We start from the raw sequence: 22796 nt of genomic DNA, 5'->3' as shown, positions 1-22796 counted from the left end.
AACGCTTCTCCTTCCTCAGGAACTTCTACATCCTTCATCCGATTCCAATAGTATCTGACAGCGGGAGAGAAATAATTTTCTCAGCAACTGGTGTCTGGGTGGAGGAGCCCTGAATTGGTGTCTCATTTGAGGAAATCCTTTGACAGTTCCCTGTCCAGTGTCCTCTCAGGGTGTGTCTGCTTTGGAGTCAGACACAGAGCACACTGCCTTGTCTCCAGCGTGGTGGTGCCAGAAAAAAATTCCTTTGCCCAGTTCCCTGGTGGTTTCCAAACGGTTTCACGTTAAACCTGACAGCAGTGAGTCTCTCAAAGATGAGTATAAAGAAGAGATTTCAACTGTTCCATGGCACTCTAAAAAGCTACCACTGTACAAACCATTAACATAACTTTGATGTAATGTTTCACTGACTGTGGCTAAGACCCTTCTGCTTTATGGAGGGCAAGTTGTCTCACCCCAGTTGCTGTGAGGGTGTACAGAGTGGCACCTAGAACATGGGACTAGGGGAATAGCAGATGGGAGTCCGGAGTGGGTGGCTGCAGGAGGAGACTTGCTGCTTCACCAAAGGCCTTCTCCAATAGCTGGAGGGGAACAAGGTTTGTGCTGAACACCTGGCTGCAGGCAGGGTCCACTGCAGTCAGACACTGGTATCTCACCTGCTCCCAGAGGTGCAGGACTGTGTTCTACTCAAGATGAAATGACTTAACAGGGAAGTTACATGGGCTCACACACAACCTCCTGGAGCATCTTTCAAAGGACTGCTCACTGCTAGTGCCTCATGTGAGACAAGTCATCATGCTCTTCTTGCTGAATGCTTTGAAACAAAGGGAAGGATTTGGTTTAATCCAGTCAGACCCTTTTCCCCCCGTGTACTGGATTATAGGTTTCCATTAAAGGCAAACATGATTTTTCTTCTGTGGCAGCAGTCAGTTTTGCAGAGGAAAGTCTGCTGCCTTTTTACTTCCTCAGATGGTGAAACTGAAATGGTCTGACCTCAGCGGTGCAGCTCAGCTCCCGGTGCAGCAGTGATGGCCACAGCAAGTCCGACACAAGAGAAGAAGCAGGCACAGCACAAGGTGGCACTAATGAGGTGTGGAGGGGACAGAGTCCTTTTACCTCCGTGCTCAGTATGCCCCGAGGATGCTGGACATCGGCTGATCAGTTAGCCAAGTGAAACATCAACAGTTTAGTAGATATTTGTGTTTTAAGATGCAGAATCATATTCATCCCTCTGTCCAACAGATTAGAAACTTCTGCTCTCCAGACACTAAGCATGGGTGCTTCTAGGCACGCTGCCTTGTACTGTCATCAAATCCTTAAGATGGGACATGTGTTGGAGATTCCAGACAGTGAGACAAGCTAAAGCTGTCTATGTGCTACCTTGAAAAAAAAACAACTCATAACGGAACTGACCAGAAAAAAATAAAGAAAACCACAGTTAGTCAAATGTTTGTGTTCAAGGCTGTGGAAAAATGCTCTGCATTGATTCTCGGATATTGATTAGATTTATGCTGGGATTCATTGCTTGCTTGAAGTTTTGCATAGAGGTGGTTCAGGGTGGTCTCTGAAAATAAATGTATGCATGTGCTTGGCTGTGGTAGTATGGACAACCGAGTGCCAATCTGAAACTGCAACATGCAGTAAAACTGTTCTAAATTTCTGAGCAGGAAAGTTTCCAGTAATGTCAGAATGGTAATTAGCAATTGATTTTTGTTTGGCAGCTTGCCGTGTAGTCAGTGACAGACACCAAAACTCTTTTAACACATTTAATGGGATTTTTCCTTCCATTTACACTATCATAAATTACAAAGCATATTTCACTTCACAAAATAAAACCATTTCCAGATCATCTTTATGACAGTATTAAGTAGTACATAACCTACAACAAATAGTCCTGTACAAGGCAGGAGGATCTATGGAAGTATTGGGAACTCAGACTATTTAGCACTTGCTCTGCAATCTGGGTTAATCTATCTAGCCCTTAGTTATTTCTCTAGAAGACGACAAATTTACAGTCATACCCTCTACCTCTCTTCATTATCATAGTTACACATATTTTTCAATTTGAATAGAAACATGTGCTCCCTGAAATAATTCAGGAAACTGCATCACTGAATTACCAAGCATATGATACAAATGATCATGATGAGGGAGAATTAGAATTTTTGTTTGTATTGAAAATTGAGTTTGGTAGTAAATTATGTTGATTTTCTATGCTTGCAGAAAGATCTCATGCTGAGAAACAGTTTTAACATTAGGAATAAGTTGCAGTTAGACTACGAACTCTGTAGGTCAATGTTTGTGAGGGGAAAAAAATTAAAATTTGGTAATAATTAAATTTACCAGCTCCCACATGTCCTACACTTTCTTTCTTTTTTTTTTCTTTTTTAAACAAACCATCAGGAAACACATTCAAGATAAATACCTACAATTTCAGCTGATTTACTGTACATTTATAAATAGAGAAACATGACAAAACATAACTCAATTTTTACAGAAAAACCAAATCCTTCATCATTCACCCAAAAAAGTGCTGACTTTCAACAAGGCCAGAAAATATCCAGTGTCCCAGCATCACGTAACTTATATATTACTGTAATCCAAGAAAAATCTGGCATGTGAAACTGATACTACCACCAGGACTTTTAAAAAATTCTCAAGACTGTATTTTACATGGGAGGGAAAAAAAAAAAAAAAAAAAAAAGAAAATTCTATATGTTTTGGGAAATAGCAAATGGCTAGAAGTGTACAATCCTAGGATGCTAGTGCCTAAATGCAAAGAAACTTAAGGAAAATTGAAATATGCACAAGAAAGGTATTCTCCTTTAAAACACTTGCAATGGAAGAGGTATGTCAGGATAATACTGCATTAGTGGCAATTGTTTTCAATATATCATAGCAAAAATGCAGGAAAGAATTACGTGAAAATAATCAATGCACCGCATTGATTTATAGTTTGCTAAAATAAAATGCCATTCTTTCAGCTAGGTAAAGTAAAAATATCTTTATAATATAGGTTCTGTTTCACAATTGACATATATAATTATGTCTCATGAAGAAGGAAATGTATAGGTGTATACAAGTAACACTGATTAAGTACCTTTTTGCTTCTCTAGCCATATTAAAATACGTTTTGCGTTTCTTAATAAGTTAACAATAAAATTGTTTGAAACTTCTCAAAACAAATATACATCTGAGGCAAGGCAAAAGATACAAGGTAAGAGGATTTTTTCTGACCTTCTTTTTCCCTTCTACAAAGAGGCATATGTCTATGAGACATAGGCTTTCCCTAAACATTTTGGCATCCATCTGCAACTTTGCAGAAATTGAAGTGCAGTCAAGGAACTCTTCCTTTCTGTTTAAAAAAAAAATTAAAGAAATGCTGTTTTTCCTTCAGACTAATTATCTTAAAACAAATGGCTTTGAAGATATGCCTCTCTGACTAGAAGAGAACATCTTCATTTTCTATTAAAATCTGCACAATTAACTTCTGGTACCGCATGTCATTCAGTGTAGCAAGGGTACTGTCCTCTGGAGGTCTCATTAAAGTAGGTCCAAACACTATTCCCAGGTTTTCAGCATTCATAAAATTCTCCTTTTCATGCAAGGTAACCCTAAAATAGAAAAAAAGCGCAAGTAATTAGTTGGTTACTTCCCAGAAAAAAAAAAAAGAACATCTGCATCTTTGGCTGCAGTCTTGCTTCACATCAAGCACTAGTACATAGACATTTTTCAGTAACAATTTGTACTTATCTCAATAAAATAACTATTTCCACAACAAGTACAATGCAACTACGGTGGGACTGTTGATTTTTAGTGCCTTTAAACACCTCTCATGGGCCTCTTCAGTGATTTTTCTCTGTGACGGTCTCTTAGGGCGTAAGAATTAGTGGCAATTGCTTTTTTAAAAGCATAATCATGATTTAAATGATGATGTATGAAACAGTCCTCTATGTAGCTCTCTGGGAGGTTGTGCTTGGTGAGTATCACATAGGGGATGTGGAAAATCACAGATTTTCCTTAGACTAATGACACTCCCAGACATGATTCCAGCCTGAAGGAACCCTTCACATGGATGCTCTGCCTTGCTGCCTGCCTCAGGCTAACCAGGAGCTGAGTGGCTCCAACCACTTGTTCCACTTTAGGAGTAGGCTGAATCCTGCACCTGCCTGGAGAGGTGGCTTGCTTAAATCAGGCTGCTATAAATGCCATCTATCCTTGACACAGAACAGAGGCACTTCAGGGAAGAGCCCAGACTGTTTCGTTTGCTGGCATAGGTCATATAAGGTAAATATAAGAATAGATGGACTGCTTGTGGCTGGAGCAAAGAAAGGCCACCAAGGATTGGCCAAGCTGCAGAGAAGTCAGCCCTGACTGGAAAATCAGCCAGGCCTGCTGGAAAATGCAAGATGTTCTCAAGGTTTCCCTCCAGGTAACAGTGCTGGATGACACCAGTGTTGTCCTGTTTGAGTGGCATATTGAGTTCAGTCCTGAGAGTGCTCTCTGCATTGCAGTGTAGGACAACCCCTTGTAGGACAGTTCCTTGATCCATCATGATCCTTGATCAGTCATGGACCAGACATTTCCTGTGAGAAGTGCAGCCTGGATAGTGTTTCACATCTCCTTCATACAACGACTCTGCCAGGCTGAAGCACATCTAGTTTTGATGACAGCTCTCCTGGCAACAGCTGAGGCCTTCCCTAGCCATTCCCAAGGGAATTCCCAATTGCTAGGGAATTGCCTAGCAATTCCCAGCTGGGCATTGTGAGTGGATTCACTCATGCCACCAGGGGAGCACAATGTGGCTGAAACCAAAAGTATTCTGGTCTTCCCTTGTTTGCAAGTACTCGTGTAACTTGGTTTCGCTTCTACTGTTGTCTCTCTGCAAAGAATGGCTCTGTCACAGAAAAAATGCTGTTTCTCTTTGCTTTCAGGGCAGAAATCCATTAGTGCTCCTACTCACAGATACATTATCATCTTCTAGCATATATATTAGCTGTGCTTTGCAAAGACAAACCAGGGCTGCGAAGCTGAAGCCACCTCTGTGCAAGTGTATGTTTGACACTCAGCTTTCCCTCTGTGCATGTATGCAACACAGATATTCAACAGCTGTGCAAATCTACACAGATCTTACTAGCACCTCTCTTCAGGAGTGTGGGGCTTGCTCACCTGTGGGGGGTGAACACAGAGAAGATTCAGAGCTTCACTGCAATGTCAGTGTGGATGGAGCTGTATGTATTTCATCACAAGGGCACTGCTCATGCATTTCCTTCATTTTTGAGCAAAAAGTTATCAGAAAGATAATTAATTGACTGACAAACTCTTTTTTTTTTTTTTTTTTCTTTTTTTTTTTTTTTTTTTTTTTTTTTTCTGATGTTGTCCTCTGCGGGATTTTCCTGTGTTTTTAACAACAACTGGGGAGTTTCTTTTCAGTTGAGAAAAGCAGTGGTGTAGAAGCTGTGACCCTGCAGTCCTTACATAGACTCCCTTATACTGGTGCAGGAAGAGTCCTATGGGGTTGAAGTTGGAACTATGTGTTTAATCTACAGAAGAGCATAGTCTGAACCTTAATGATTCTTTCCTCTTTCACATTCAGATCTCTCCAACAGATTCTCCATGGGAACTGATGTGCACTTGATTTCCATGCAGACACCAAAAGCTACCGTTTGGGAATGGAGAGGAAGCTCATTGCATGATTTGGAGATATTTGAAAGAGAAAGCCTAACCAGCACTTCAGACTCGTTTTGCCTCATCAGTAGCTCAGCTCAACAGCTGAACCAAAGCCTGGACTGCAATTCATGAAAAGCAGGAAGGCAAGTCCATACATGTCTATTAATAATTTGCTGCCAGGACATGAAAGTACTGATTCTGTGTGCAGGTCACTTTTCTACAGCCTCCACAGGCCTTCTTAAAAGCTAATGTGAATTATCATCAGTTGTCCATGCATATGGACTGACAAATGTGGCTATTTGCACATCTCATTTCCCCCGAGTCCAAAGAAGCTCCTGCATGCCCAGGTAATGTCCCGTCAAGGGGAAAAATTACTCAATTGTAATGACCTGAGCTGATTCAAAATGAGGAAAAATCTCTGCATAATGAGAACATGATAGAGCATGAAATGCACTTCACAAAAGTTCTCTAATGCAGCTTTATGTGAATTGAGGTTCTTTTAGGTTGGCATTAGTAGTGCAGAATAGTGCAGATGAAACCCAGGAAACTACTCCACATTTACAACTGTGTTGCAAGTAGTGGGACAACTAAGAAGAGGTCAGTGATTTTCTGAATAAAAGGTCAGTAGCTTTATTCCTCCCTTATCCCTTTTTCTGTCGTTTCCAAGTAACAAAGTTTAACCAGAGGCAAGGAATAACTTGGGCAATATAGCCATAAATGAAGGCCTGCTTTGAGATGACAGCACCAGCTGAAGCTGTGCTCAGCTTCAGTTTTTAAAAACTTAGAAAGAAGACCTCTTGAGACACGTAAATACCCAAAGCAGCAAAGTAGGTTTAGCAGGGTTTTGAAAAACAGTTTTGCTTGAAATGAGTGGAAGTGATGGACCCTCTCTGCAGCAGTCCTTGATTTTTCTAGGTACCTAGCTGAAAACATGGAAGTACACTCCTAAGTACCTGAAAAATTAAATTTAGGCACTTTTGAAAATTTTGTATGTTTTATGAAGCTTCATGAATCCTCTCATAGATGTGTTATATATACTAAAGAAGCTTTGGAAAGCAAATGAGGCAGAACATGTTTAAAACCAAGAGAGATATAACTGGAACCTGTATTACTTTTACTAGTCATATAAAAATAGGGCCTGCTTCATTCTTGGCTTGCTGTGATGTGAGCAAACAACTCATAAGAGACAGCTCTTTCCTTTTAGGGTTATTGTTCAAGAAGACAAAACAGGAGGTAAGGGAAGGCAGAAACAAAACATGGTCAAGTGCTGCCTCACAGCAGCACATCTCTGGAGTACCCACCATTTGGTATTTTTCAGATATTATCTGCCTCAGAGAAGCGTGACAAATGTCAATTAAATCCTGAAAGGTTGGCAATAATATGCCAGCAAAAGGATCTATGCTATATAAGTGCACAGCTTATATGCACTTATACAAACAGCTTGTCTGCTTATCTGTAACATTATTGGTTTAGTGGCAGTGCCCTAATGGAAGCTTTATTAGGACTTTCTGTAATTTCTCTTTCAAAGCAGAAAATTGTTAAGCTCTTCAAGAATTACCCTGCATGTCAATTAACTCACTTTTTGAGATGAATCATTAGGTATCTGAGTGTCTCGTAGTGAGCAGCAGGGAGCAACATCAACACTTCATGTATTGCTTCTAGTCGTTCATCAGGATTGGAGATTTCTGTAAAAACACCAAACAGGATTAATGTTAATAGGGCTTTCCATGTGTACAGAGCAATAAATCAGGAAGATAACTTATTATTATGGAATCATTTACAAGCCATTGACTGCGCTTGGAGGGATAAATATTGCAGTCAGAAATGTGACGCTTATCAGCAACTTCTGCGTCCTCAAAAAAGAAAGAAGAAAAAAAAAAAGAAATTTCAAAAGAAATCAGAAACAAAGGCTTCCCAGGAGTTATCTCCATGGTCTGTAGCTCTATCTACAGGTCTGTACAGATGCAGTACCTGAGCTTTGTTAAATGCTTCATAATACTATTCTGCCCAGAATTGTCCCTTTAAAATGTTACCAAAAATTACTTCCATTAGCCTTCAAAACTAGATGGGAGTGAAGGTATATGACTTTAGGAGACAATGCTTGAATATACAGGTTTAGCTAGAGATTGAAATGGCATGGAATTACTCCAAGATTTCTCAATATATTTAAATATGTAGATATCAATGATACCTACATATACTGAGCATCAGTGCTCATTTAAAACTGTTTGGCAATCTTTTTGAAAATCTGAGAAGGATTCACACTATTTTTTTATCTTGACATACAAAAAGACACTGAAACCACATTTTCTCATACTAGTCGGTTATTTTGATACCATACATTTACTTCTATTTTTTTAACCTGCATGATATCTCATCTGATGAACAATGAGGCAAAAGCCTCATGTGAATAAAGGACATGGCAGAGAAAGGATGAAGACAGAACCCGTTTTTTCCAGTCTTTTTCTTGTCCTTTCCTTTAACATGGACAGCTTGATGGATGGGAAATGTAAATAAAGGTTGGTACAAATGCCATGCAGTACTTACTTGCTGCCTCTATGAACTTGGAATAGGTGTCATAGGTGATCACGGGAATTGGTAAGTCTCTGAAATATAGCTTCAGCGCTCCAGCAATGATGTTTATGTCTGGATAAATACTGGCAGAAATATCAGCCTTGTCACCATCTAGAAAAGGAGGAAGAAATCTGTTTAAAATCACCCTAATTTTGACGCAAGCAAGGCTAGACTTCTAAGTCAGATTTATTGTGTGCAACCTGACAAGAAAATCAACCTGAAAATGTTTGGAAGGCTTAAATGAGAATATATTGCTACCAGCTTTACAGTATATCAATGAGGAATGGTAGTTGCCTTATGTTTTAGTAAACACTTTATATGCTTACATCTTTTGTAGGGGCTGCATTCATATCTGCAGTGTACCACCTCAAACATACTGTTTTAATGATGGATGAAAAACCATGTTAGTAACATATTTCTTGCATTTAGCCCATTTATTCACTGAAACGAAGATATTAATAACTTATTCTGACATCATATTTTCCATCTGCAGATCGGTGCATAGGGTATGAACCATTTCTTCATCTCCACTCGGGGAAAAAGAGGCATAGAGAAATATCATAAATTTCCAATGACCCTCAGGAGACCAGTAGGAAAAATCAAGAAACAGCCAAATCTTGCACATCTTGTACACAGTGATTAGGTGAAAAGAAAGCTGCCTTATTTTCTGCTATCTTCTAATGTCTTAATATTTGACTTACTTATTTATAGCAAAGATCTGAATTTAAATAGACATGCTAAGGCATTTAGCTATATAATTATTCTGAAATGTGCATTACAATTTTTTAAATTAATATGGATACTTGTAATGGATGAAATGCCAAACAGATGAATTATGCATCTAAAAAGGCATACATTTTGTTTGCCACAATATAACAGTCAGAACTCTTTTACAGAGCACTTTTAAACACATGAGCTTAAAGTGTACAGGTTGCTGGGAAGTCCTGGCTTGCAATGAGTGAAATTACAAAAAGTAGCAGCAGGGCAGGATCATTACAGTTTTTCAAGTTCAAATGACCACCTCTGTTCTGTACTGAGAACTACCTAGTACTCTCATACCCACATTTTTCCTCTGTATCAAGAAATTCTGCTGTCTTCCCGTCCTGCGATCTGTCTATCTTGGAGGTCTTCCAGTAGAAAGATGGTCAAGTAGGGGGTGTGGCTGTCTGGATTTAACCCCCAGCTTTACCTCAGGCTTCCTGGAGATCAGTTATAACCTGTAGTCCCTATTTCCCACCCTTCAGCCAAGAATACTACACTTCCCTCAGGGCAGAGGGTGCAGGTGAGCACCACACAGTGCATGGGGTGATGCAAGGTTCTGCCTGCTCGTACAGCAGAGAGGGGTTTGCTGTGTCTGCCAGGAGGTGCAGGCACAGGCTTGGGCTGTTACCAGCAAGGTGCTGACATGTTGTAAAGCCAATGCCTTGCTTGTCTCACAGTAACAGTGCTTGTGGACATGGCCTGATACAGATGGATGAGTGGGGGTGCTTGATATACGGCATCCAAGATGGAGATAAAGGCTTTCACAGCACAGTAAAAGAGTTTATATTGATTGCAGACATTTTATACAAACCTATGGCATTAATCTTGCAGGGATACGTCCTGTCCAATGTATGCACATAATTCTCATTAAGACTAATAGCACTACATGTTCTCATCAAGAGGAGATTATATGCTTAAGTGTTTAAAACAAACAGCCTTTCTTGATGCAGCTGAGCAGTCTGAATACATCCATCAGCATTTAATTTAATACAGCATCAATAAGCCCTAGGAGGATGTTTACACTGCCCCAATCTTTTGTTTAATCCACACATTCCAGGCACGGTTGCATTAGTCTTGTAAAGCTTTGTGTGGAGAGCTCTATTTAATTGATGGACACTCAAAATGCTCCACTGAAAACAGATACCTCCAAGGAGCCAGCAGCTGCATCAGAACAGATATAGCAAAGCACAAGCTTACATCTATTATCCAGGTCACCAGTACACTAAATGGAAGTGTTATTTATTTAGTAGTTTTACAAAGCAGCCCAGCAAGCTTCCTTAAAGAGGCACTTCAGCATGAGGTACTTCAAACTACAATGTACTTCAAACATACCTCTTATTTACATATGTGCTTACTGTAGGAAAAATTATGAATTCCTGAGTCAAAGATTTTACCCTTCTCTTCAGAGACAAATACACTTCATTGGAAATACACTGAAGTTTATTTAAAAGTGAGCCCAGCAATACATCTGCTATAATATACCCTGCACATTTTTGCAGCAGATATGTAGGGATTAGTGTGTGTACGCATATATGAATTACACGTGGTTTACATGGTACCTTCTGCATTACCACAATAACTTTTTTCACTCTTCAATACAGGAACTTTTTCAGATTGGAGCTGGTATTTTCAGTGTCATTGCAGCATCCATATGGTAATATAGTTTCTGTGTGTGGGTTTTTTTTTTTGGTTTTTTTTTTTTCCTTTTGGATTACAAACACATAGTCAATTCAGCTTTACAAACCTAATTCTACCAAACCCCATAATTTCTCTTTCTTTGTTAGCTTGACTCTCAATGTATTTTGTTGCATTATGTTGAAATTTGAGTATCTCAAAAAAAAATAAAGTTTTTATTCTTTTCCTTAAAGGTTTCAACTGACTTTGGATGCCATCGTAATGAATCAATAGTTCATTACAGAATTAAATAGAATAACTATTACATTCTTAAAGCCTCATCCATGGCCACTGAATACTAAATTAGTTTTTATTTAAGTTCCTTTCTCCTAAATGTTTTTTTAATTGCACAACTTCTACCATGCTAGCATGCTTCTTTTTGCTTTTCCTTGGATTTGGCATTTGACAAGTTTTCAGCTACACTGGCAAAAGAGTATGAATTAGGATGCCTCTAAGTACTCATGTAATATTTAACAGCATAATATTTTTAGCAAGTGTATTGTACCAGCCAGTCGTACAAACAAGTGGGGGGACAGAATGTGGTGGTGACAATGGCAGCTCTGTGGATAAAATGCACAATGGGTGTTCTCTGGATGCCACAACGCCACAGCTCAACAATGCTGACAGAGAGCAACTGTCATTCTACAGCACCAACATTCACCAGATTAAATAAATCCACATTATTCCCCTCCTTCTCATTACAAAAACCACTAAAATGGAACATTGTCAATGCCTCAGAGAGAGCTTAATGGTAATTTACAGTAGGGGCATTTACACTGCTTGGGCTTTGGAAGGCAGTTTAAATCAGATGAGGACCAACTTCACCCTTTTTTAAAACCAACTATCACAGCTACTTTTGGCCCAAGTACTATCATGTGGGATGCTATTCTCTTCCAGAGATGGTAACTTTTTTCTGCTCTTGCTGTAATTCTTTGGAAGCACCAAGTGACTGCCTCTTTGTCAAGGCTGAATTAGTCAGAGGGAGGGCTGGCTGCTCTTCATTGCACCCCTTCAGCTGCACATGAGATCAGCAGGAGAGGTCCCCCACGGCCAAGTCAGCTCCCATGCCTCATCCTACTGTATCCTGCTGTCTTCTGGCCCCTGTGGCTTGGTGAAGAGCTGGGAACCAGAACACTTGATGGCATTATTTGAAGGATGCATCCTGTGCATTAAAATGGGAGGACTCTTTGCCTGTTTTCAAACCCTTTTATTAAACGTTGTATTTCTGGAGATGCAGAAGTGTCCTGGAATTTAATTTTATTCAGGTGCCTGGGGACTGACTCAGAAATGATGGGCAGGGAGGGACCTCTGGAATGCTGAAGTGCAGTGTTCTGCCACTGCAGGCACCTTCTTGTAAAACCTGCCACTTCCGTTTTTAAAACTAGCTAATGTTTTTTATCCCTGCTCTTATTAGAAGGTTGTTTCAAAGCCTTGCTTTTAGATGGCTAAAAAATGGTGCTTAAATTGTTAAATGAAATTTATTCCTGGCCAGTGTACATCCTCCAGTAGTGTGCCAAGACTATCAATTAGATTAAAGAGTCCTTTTCTCTGATTCATACCCCTGCTCTCAGCATCTCCTTTGACTATCCTTTCCCCCCAAAAAAGTTAATTTCCTGTAGTTTTAGTTTTCCTGTAATTTACTTTTTTTTTTTATTATTATTTAAAAAAAGCTAATTTCCTGTAGTGAATGAGGAAATACAAATTCTGTAAAACCATCACAAACTTCACTTTCAGGACAGAAAATTAAATTTGAACAGAAAACTTCCAGGTGGTGTTGAAGACAAGACCTGCCACCTGGCACTCAGATCCTTTCTCTCCCAGCTCTTTCACCTGGGACAGAGAACTGGGATAATCCTCATCCTTGGGATAGTTCATTCCATGCTGCTCTGGTTTCTAGTACTAGAAGAGTTAACAGGGCAACAGAAAAGGAGTGTGTTCCTACCTACGGGGCTGGGATGCAAAAGAGAGGGTGGCATCCCTGTCTCTGTAAGGATCTGACAGGGAAACAAGCCCTGAGCTCTCAGGTTGGAAGTGTCTTGCCAATTCAAACTTCTGCCAGCTGACAAGCACCTTCAAGCTGCACAGCCCAGAAGTCAGAACAAAAAAAACCCTATTTTGTTTTTCTTTGAATTCTTTCCTGTAAAAACTCTCAACTCTTCCTGCTTTTCCACCCCAGTTCAGGGAGAAAACATTTTCAAAACAGGGAAGTGCTGAAAAGTTGTCAGCTTCTGGTCTGTGCAATACTCGAGTCCTCTAGCCCATAAGAGGATTATGTTTTTATTCTCCTGCTTTTATTCATGGCAACATTCTTTCCTTTCTTAGCCCCTCCCCCTCATGAAACTGTTAAAAAAAATGAAGACAGAGATTTTGGTCAATTTTCTGCCCAGTGGTCTTCCCTACAGCCTTTGTATATAAACTCTGTTCTTGCTTTTTCTGCTTTCATGTTTATCCATGCTTTTTTTTTCCTTTGGAAATCCAATATTCTAGTCACATTCCTCTTCCTGTTTCGAGGTGCTGCTGCCTTTGTAAATCACACTTTCTTCCTTGCTGTGGGTCTAATCGAAGTGTGTATTGCCTTCCATTATGCCAGGAGTATACTTAATAAATAGGCAATAAACTGAAGTGGCTCCAGTGGTTCAAAGCATTTGCAAAGGAACTACAGCTGCAGCACCATTGAAGTCATGCTCAGACATAAATTTAAATCTGCTTTCTTCCAACTCTTCCCTCTACAACTTGTGCCTCTACTTCTGGGTTTCATCCAGGTACACTTAGAGGAAAATTAGCACACAGAAAAAAGGTTTTCCCAGGCCAGATCTACCTGCAGGGAGCAGAATGGGACCTGTGAGGACTGTGAGCCTCCCAGGATCATTTCTCCTGTGGCATCATCTGGAGCACTGTCTTGCCATGATAGCAGTCATATCATGGTGCATCTCTCTGGCCCAAAGAATGGCTGACCTATGTGTGTGTATGCATATGTTCACAACTGCAGCATCCAACATATTTTAAAATACGTATTATTTTTTAAAGGATATTTCAGGATGAAAAAAGTCAATTTGGAAATTCCTAGCTGGAGGTGTCTGCATGACAAACTGCCTCCAAACAATAAACATTCAGGCACAGCAAGTGAAAGATGTGCCACCCACAGACCTTGCTAGCCTGTGTAGCCTCCCCTGGAGCCCCCACATCTCCTGCCCATGGGCCCCCAGGGCCCTCAATCCCTGCCTGAGTGACATCACAGCTGTCTCCAGCTGCACCACACTGGTGTGGGGCCTTCCACCACTCTGGTCACTACCCTGACCCACGAGCTGACTCTCTGGCTTGTCCTGGACCTGCCTGACACCCATGGACTTCATGGTCATCACAGGGCTGTGTCTGACCCTACTCCCTACCATGCCAGAGGCAATACATGAAAAAATTAAGTAGTAAGGAAACCACTATTTATGGGAAATGAGAAGAATATTCATGTGACTTCTCAGGTGTACTTGCAAAGGTATTTTCTATTGATGGAGGCCCTACCCTGTGCTCACTTACATACACATTTAAACTTAGTCATGTGTGCAAAGACACTGTGCACAACCAGAACCAACATAAACAGCTCAGTCAGTTCAGAAGGGCTATGAGGAAGGTAATCAGACAGTGTTTTAATTGTTAGTTTTTTCAACATGCTGTACAACTGATCTCCTCAATGCCCCTCTGATCTGTTGTGCAGATGCAATCACGTGTGCAGTGCTTTCTACAAGGCTACATGCAGAAGGATTTCCCAGTTGGAGTTCCTGGTCCTTAAACGCATAAATGGATTATTGTACTGTTAAGCACTGAGTCTATGAAAGACAGGACTAACAACTCTCCCCTGGTACCATCTATGCTCACACTTGAACTAGGACCCTAGGCTGTGCTGCTAGGTTAAGCAATCATCCAGTTCCCCGCTTAAGCTTCTACACACCAATACTTCACATTTAATTATTCCTTCCAACTATGAAACAAAATTTCTTCTTATGAAAAGGACTACAGATCACTTTAAACTCAGAATAGACAGGTTACTTTCTGTACTTCTGCTTACATTACCATGGTACATATATAAACCCTGAAAGTTACGAAATGTCCTAGAATTGAAAGCTTAGATTAAAACTGTACAAGATTAAAAAGTAGTGTACCTCGATCAAAGGCCATTTTCACATCTTCAATGTGCTCAGTGAAGCCTGAAACTCTGTAGAGGCCCTCGGACTTTAAACCTGAAACAAAAAGTTCTTGTTAACTTAGCTTCAGTAACCAACAGATATTGAGGCTTAAGAACAATAAAGGAAGAACAACACACCTACTAAGCAAAGCAAAATGTTATTTGTAATGTGAAACTCTGGAGTAGTTGAGTAAAGATCAGGATGATGTTAAATTTTTTTTTAAAGGATTAAAGCATTTCAGAATTTATATTTCCTGATTTTGTGAGGTACATGGTTGATTTGATTATGTTAGAGAAAAATACTGCAATTTGCTAATGGTGAGGCCTGTGATATTATTATGATTTATTCATTTTATGTAGGAGATTTTCCTGGATTTGGCTATAATTAATAAAGCTTTAGAGGTCTTCCTTTTTTTTACCAGTTGCCTAATGACAAATAGCAATGCAAGTAAAAGACTGCCTTTCCCTATGAGCACAATTCATTCCTGTTTTGCTGTCAGCTTTCACTTACACACAGCTGATAGATGTGATGGATACAGTTCTTCCCCACATCAGTTCATCCCTTCTATAGTTCTTTCGCCACAAGAGATCTCACTTGCACAACGCTGCCCCCGCTGCTCCACACCAACATGAAATGCAGGGCAGCTCAACAGAGCAAGGCAAGTTACACACACATTATTAATTTCAATCCTCAAATCCCTTATTGTAACTATGCACTGTGCTAACCTACTTATAAGTTTCTATATTCTTTGTCTTCTTAAGAACAAAATCAGAATCTTTCATAGTTCTATGGCAATTAAGGAAAGAAAAATAAAGATGTTGAAAAAACGGAGAGCAGGCAGCAGATTTTACCTCAATCAATAAATGTACAAGTAAGTGATTAGATCTCAAATGCAATGTAGCTTCCTGCTGTATCATCAGAGTAAAGCTCTTCTGTCTTAGTCCATACTATTCTTTCCATTTGTCCCTGCAATGATGATATAATCCTGCTAGAGCTTTACAGAGCAGCGCAGGGGATTTACTAGTAAGACTTTGAGTCAATTCAGTAGATGATGCGTGGGTTTGAAATCCCTATGGCTAGTATCAGTGTGTTGCTATGCAGATTACTGGGATGCCATGAATTCAACATTATTAGATTCCTGTGCTGAAGCTGTGACTAAAAGGAAAATTTGGCTTATTGGGCAGCACAACCTGCACATTTGCTATCCAAACGAAAAATACATGAATATTACATGATTATTGAAGGTTTTTCCTTCAATCTGGCACACATCTGTTTACCAAAAACCTGTCACAAGCTTGAGTTTTGGCTGTGACATGCTGCCTGTGCCACAGGATCCATCAGTCAGTGACAGAGCATCATGAGAAACCCCACGCAGTTTGTGTCCTAGCACAAAACACTGTAGCCCCTGACCTCATTGTCTGAGTCACTTCCAGTCATTTGTGTTCTCCTGCCCACAATGTCCATAAAGGTTATTAAAAATGGATTTGATTTAAACTGATTACTCTGAAATTGGATGTGTCTCTAGGTATGTTAAAACAAAGTAATGAAAAAAGACACATAAACATGAACTTAAAAGTTCACTTTAAAGTTCACCCCTTTCAGAAGTGTAACGTAATACATGTTTTGACGTGTTTTCAGAAAGCATTTCAGGGAATTGCATTAAGGAATGCCATGATTTAATTTTACTAGCTAATGCAAAGCAATGCATCACCTACACTAAAACACCTCTTTTCTCATCCTGTTCTTAGTGTGCATGAGCACAGCACCGTTTTCCAGCTCAGCACGTAACTCCAGTCCTGCTCATCTCACAGTCCTGCTCAGTCCCCAGCACACAAACCTCTCGCTTCGATCTCCCGAATGCAGGAATCCACCACCATGGGCCTCTGGGTGTTGTGGGCCTTCACCAGCGTGGTGAGATCGCAGCAGTAGACTCGCTTTATCCTCTTGAGGTCTGGCTGGCAGTCGTTGGGCACGTATTTGGAGCACTGCTTGTGCACGTTCAACCCACAGTCTGCAAGCAGAGTTAGCCAGGTTAACTCATTCATTAATTAATACTCAGGCTGATAGGTCCTGTCTAACAATTTATCTCCCTGGTCCACAGAGAGCAAGGTGCAATTTTCCCATCAGTCAGGAAAGACAGAATGGTGTGGAGGTGAGAGGAGTGAGCATGAGAATGTGTAAAAATCTCATGGTGGTAAAAGTAAACTCTAGCAGGGTTGTCAAAATGCTTTAAAAACTCTGGATGTCCTTTACACTCCTCTGAGCTGAAGGAGACTGCTGGTGCAGTCTGGATCAGTTCATTACTAGACATATAGCTCAAGGTATTGCATTTAAACACGTGAGACTTAACTTCTGGGTATTTTAGATTAGCCATAAATAAAATTGGCGCAGTAGTGACTGTCTTCTGCTGGCTGTCGTGTGGCTTAGCACTGGTCACGGTCGCAGAACCTAAGATTCACCTGAGCACTCCAAGTGGGCCAGTGCTGTGAGCCAGCATGCCTCACTCCCCTTTCCACATTGCTGCAGTGTCACATTTTGGCTCTCTCTGCCACATCAGCAGACTCCCCATCCCTGGCCCATCACTTCACTGGTGACTAAGTGTCCCCTGTGGCTTAGCCTGTAGGTCAGCTTAGGCATATAAAATGCTGTGAAAGGCATGATGTACAAAAGTGATCCATTTTACAAATAGTTCTTGCTGTCTTACTCCAGAGCCAATTACTGCCCTCAGTTGCACAGGTGGGTTTCTGTTAAACCATCAATGCTTCACCTCCACAAATTGAATTTTTCTAATAGATTCAAGTATTCAGCCAAATGAATTTATAAGCTTCAGTAAAGCAAACACCACCACCGTGAGTTGCATTATCTTATATAACTCTGATTCCTGTTTTAATGCCTTCCCAGTCATGCTCATCACTGATGACCCTTTGAGATAATTTAACATTAAGCTATTAAAAATGTAAACAGGACTATTACTTGCAGCACATTTCAATATTATACTCCATAAAATATTAATCAAGAAAAAAATCATAAGCACACCTAAAAATATAATGGAATTGGGTAGGTTTTTGTGTGTTTCTCCATACAGTTTTTACTGCATAATGCATTATTTGTGAAATCTAAACAAATGTGAGAAGCTGCAGTTAGGATCCTTCCTGCATTGTGTACAGTGCTGTTCTCCAGGCATGTAAAGTTAAATTTAAATGCATCTGTTTACTTAGAATTAAATGCTGGTAATTTTATGAGGGAGAGTATTATCTTTCATATTAAATAAATATGCCTTTTCATAAGTTTAATATTTTATGTATGTGAACAAATACAGTGCTGTGCATCAGTGAGGTCAGGTTTTTTGCACACTTGTGTTTAAGATCTAACAGCTTGAAAAGCAAACTACTATTCCTCTTTTTTAATGTCCTTCTCATATTCTTTGTGTTAACACTATTCACCTACAGAATGACAAGATTTAGCAGTAGCTGAGACTGCATTTATTAAAACTGTGCATTTGTGAAAGCTATTTTGATCCTTCAAACTGTGGTCTAAATTAATTTTAGATAACAACCACCTCCTCTGTCTATGAAAGGCAGATGTCAGGGTTGGATGTGTTTGGTGACAGTCTGAGATCAGGAATGCCTGGAGGTCAGGGCAGGGAGAGGTAAGACAAACAATTTTTTGAAGTGGTTTTAGATCCGGAGGAAGAAGTTACAAAAATCCATTTATAATGCACCAAATACTAATTCACTTGCCTAATCCAAAAGCACATGATGTGATGATTCTTTTGTTTTTGCAAGATAATTTTTTTCCACAAAAGAACAAATTAATTTAAAACAGTTAAGGCACCATTAAAATGCCAATACAGACACCAGAAAACTAATCCTTCTTGGAAAATGAAGGCCATATTTTTTGTTTTTATCTTGAGGTGGGATACTTCAGGCTTGCAGCAATGCATGGTATTTTTATGGGAAACAGGTGGCAGTCTTTTTGGAAGACAAGAGCACTTCCCAGAAATTGGTAGCAAAAAAATGAGTTAGGAAGCCTCGTTGCTGGCTGGCTTTGCCATTTCCAGGGCTTGCATCTTAAGACATAAAGACAACAGGGATAACTTAAACATAAAGAACAAATTTGAATGTATACAGCAGGCACAGGCAGGATGAAGGTACTAGTAGAGGATGTAACTCAGCAACCAAGGGCTGATGGCTTCATTTCCAAACCAGCTAACAAGGCAAATGAAAATGCCCTGACTTCTATGGGAGGATTTCCTGCTTTGTTCTTTTAAACAAATCCCAGCCCTCCACTCCTGCAGGGAGTGCAGGATGGGGTGAGACAGACGTTGGAGCATTTCAAGAGAACGACAGAAAATGCTGAAGTGCTACCTGAACACCTCACTCCCTGAGCGATGAGACCCCACATGAAGTTGGCGCAGTACTCACACCAGTGCGGACCTCGAAACGTGTGGACCTGAAATACAAATGGGGGTGGGGGAAAGAAATGGGGTCACTGGGAGGCAGATGGTCTGACAGATGGAGCAACTGAAATGGATAAACAACAGAAGACTCAGTAGGAGTAAATCTTTAGCACATAGTGCCCACATCCTTCCAATGTCTAGATGAAATAAACCATGGGAACAGAAATTTGCTTTGATCTTGAAATTTATCTTTCAATAGGCTTAACACAGCAGAGAACCAGGCTGTGAATGACACTGAAAACAAATAATTTTTGCCTGCTGACATTCTAGCTATAGCAGAGGGGGGGAAACCAGGAGATAAAAAGTAAAACTAATAATCCAAAGAACTGTAGATAAAAGAACCCTTCCCCAGTCTAGTAAGTAATTTGAACTCACATAGGGGAGAAGATGTCAATAGACTCTTTTTCAGCAGATCAAACTTCATTTTGCTACAGTCCACACACAAGTAAATAAAGAATAAAATTATTTGTGTGCTGACAGAGCCCACATCTCCCCAGCCACATTTTGCACACCACTGCTGCTTCCGCCACTGCTTTTCCAAAGGCTACAGCAGAAGATCTTTTTATTTAAGATGTGTATTCTGGTAAAGTAAGCATTTAATTTCCATTGAAATGAAGAGTAAACAGTGAGGTCTATGCCCCTGTGAATGGGCATGGTATGAGCTAGTTCTGGCCAGAGACTTAATTGAGCTTAACAAAACATAAATCATGCACACTCTGGCTGCATCCTTTCCTTCTCTCTGCTCTTGTTTACCCGTTGGGTGGATGGCTGAAAGGCCACTTCCACCGCTGGGATGGGAAAAGCTGCTCTTTGCTTTTCATAGAGTGAAAAAACAGTCACTGGCCTTTTCATATAAACTGTAAAGTTTTAGGCCAAGCATTTTGCATGCTAATGTTTTTGCCCCATTTGTCTGCAGGATCACACTGACACAAGCCTGTACTCTTGTGTCCAGAAAGATGAAGTACTGTGATTTTAATACAGACTTCTCTTCCTGATTTTAAAATAAAAATATGAGCCTGACTGTAAATGGCTCCTGACCACCTACTCACAGTCAAATAATTGTGTTAATAAACTTAAAGCAAAAGTAGTTCTTCTTCCCTTTTTACAGTGAAAGGTCAAAAGTGGAGTGTTCAACTTTTTCTGAAATGGTATTTTACCTCTCAGAAAACCACATGTCTCTGTGTTTACCTTTACCTTACCTGCAAAGATACTTCTTTCTCATTTCAATTCATTTTATTTTGCAGAGTGGGTAGCATGAATTTCACACACAGCTTTTTGCGAGGGTAGATGGCTGTATGCAACAGCTGATGACCTGAGTTTCAGTCATATGCACTATGTGACCTTTGGTGGATACAAAACTCCAGATAAAACTAATTATGCCTGCATCTTAATCATTTATAGACTGAAAGCCACATAATTAGTAGGTCTGCACCTGCACTTAATTGTGGGTGAAAATCATCTGCTGTGGGAAGATAACTAGCTGTGTCTTCTGCTTTGCAGCAGTTTACAAAGGCTAACCTTGTGAGAAGGGGTTGTAAGAGCTCAGCCAGGACTTTTAAAAATGCACCATTTCACAAATAAAGTCCATTGCAGTTGCTAGGATATTTGGGGCCTACTTGCTCACTTTACATAAAGCTTATTTCAACTGATCTGGCTGAGGTTTATTTTGAAAATGGTAGCTGATTATTCCTTGATCTTTCCTGCCATTAATTGGAAAGTCATCAATGCTGACTGAGGGCTCCAATTGAGAAGTGCTGACAGCGCATCCTTCCCTTTCTGCATTCAGCTTGGTGGCCCTCAAAGGTTGAGTTCTCTTTATTCATTCACTTCAATTTTTCACGGATCCGCATTTTAGCTCAAATGGCAAGCCTCCAGCTGAAATACTCTGTGAAAAGCCAGTCTTGGTGGTTTCTGGCCGAGTTGAAAAGGGGAAATTAAGTGAAAAAGGGGAAAACTTCAAAAGTTTCTAGATGAAGGTGCAAAAGTTCCCTTAAGATGCAGTTTTGAACTAAGTCTCTTATGGCTTGTCATTAATTTTAAAGAAATAACAGAGGAAGCGTGTTCTTAGGAGCACAACATTTTTGAATGGTAAAAGGGAATTTTGCCTGCAAGATTGGCCTCATCTCTGTTTCAAACAGGAAGAGGTAACAGCAAGTCTCAGATTTTTGAGATGGAGTTTTAGTTTTTGCCCCATCCTTTGTAACCACATCATTACAAATAGACTGGGCATAGATTTTTTGGAACTGTGATCTGGCACTATTTATTGCTGGTTCCTATCCCATCCTTCTCAGTAGACCTCTCTGTGTACACACAGCATAGACTTGAGCTGCCTGAGCTACAGTTGACACATAATTCAAACTTTTAAAAATAATTTACAGGCAACTATTTCTTAAAATAAGCCAACTCCCTGACATTTCAGACTATACACTGTACTTCTCTTGTTCAGTCTTTCATCTTCTTCCAATGAAAAGTTGCTTCGTACATTCACTGTCTCTTGTCTGCTGGACAACCTCACACAACACTACCCTGCATGTCTCTTTTTGTTGCCTTCCTGTTCTATTTGCCCTTCTCCCCCCGTTGCCCTTGCTTTCAAATGGCAGCATTCCCCCTGCAGGTGCTACCTTATTCACTTCTAGTTTGTGTCTGAGTCATCTTCACAGAGGGGGAAACTGAGACCAAAGTTAAGGAATGCCAGTACAGTGGCTAAACAAAACGATGCCATGAGCAGTACTGCAGAAATGAACAAAAACAATTGTCCTGAATTGAAATGCCTTTTTTTTTTAATTGACATTATATAGTGTTGTTTCTGAGACAATTTTGGTTTTATGTGACTGAGTCTGAAGACTTTTCTATTTGCTTTCCAAGAAAAAAAAAAAAAATTCAGACTTTTGCCTGAATACAGACACATTTAGACTCTTTTGTGGACTCCTGCTGATCATGAGCCATTTGCAGGGAAGAAAAGCTGACTCTGCTGTTATTTTTGTTTAAATGAATGCACATAATCTTCATGATGTCTGTAAAAATGTCTACCCCAAACCCTTTGTCTCCCAGAAGCAGTATTATCTGCAGTGCTTAACACAAGGGTAAATTTACCCCAGAGCCCCTCTCTCCCAGTAGATCTCCTGACTTTTCTGTAATCAGCTGCCTTTACTCCAGTAGCCTGCCTGCAGAAGGGATTTGCCCATGCTGTGGTGGCAAACAGGCACAGTATTGTGGTAAATGCACATTATTCAGCCCTATTTGCCCACTCAAGGCAGCACAGAAGCCCTCTCATGAATTCCCGGCCTAGAACAAAAAGTGTGGAGCATCCCCAAACTCCATGCTGCTGCCCTCAGGCACGAGGTTGACCTCACCACCAGCTGGGACCCCACTGAAGCTGGCAGGTAAAGCACATCCGAAAGAGTCTGCTGGATCCCGACTGGAATGAGATGCAAGAGGACTTTGGGATCCAGTTAGGCTGACACCCACATAGCTAGAGAAAT

The 22796-nt window shown here is 40.3% G+C and overlaps 1 protein-coding gene across 1 annotated transcript in view; it reads right to left on the bottom strand.

Annotated features, from left to right (window-relative positions):
• Positions 1–1749: 1749 nt before the first annotated feature.
• The window catches only part of CHN2 (chimerin 2), a 157773-nt gene continuing 136726 nt past the window's right edge, over positions 1750–22796 (bottom strand). Inside the window, exons 8-13 of the mRNA XM_066319370.1 lie at positions 19223–19307; positions 16693–16866; positions 14832–14909; positions 8215–8352; positions 7247–7352; positions 1750–3611 (exon numbers count right to left, since the gene is read on the bottom strand). Of these exons, the coding sequence (XP_066175467.1) occupies positions 3440–3611; positions 7247–7352; positions 8215–8352; positions 14832–14909; positions 16693–16866; positions 19223–19307 (753 nt within the window). The 3' untranslated portion in view covers positions 1750–3439. The remainder of the gene's footprint in view (positions 3612–7246; positions 7353–8214; positions 8353–14831; positions 14910–16692; positions 16867–19222; positions 19308–22796) is intronic.

This window comes from Sylvia atricapilla, chromosome 1, assembly GCF_009819655.1.
Source record: "Sylvia atricapilla isolate bSylAtr1 chromosome 1, bSylAtr1.pri, whole genome shotgun sequence".
In the NCBI taxonomy this organism is placed as follows: Eukaryota; Metazoa; Chordata; class Aves; order Passeriformes; family Sylviidae; genus Sylvia; species Sylvia atricapilla.
This window is presented reverse-complemented; position numbering and strand designations above follow the sequence as displayed.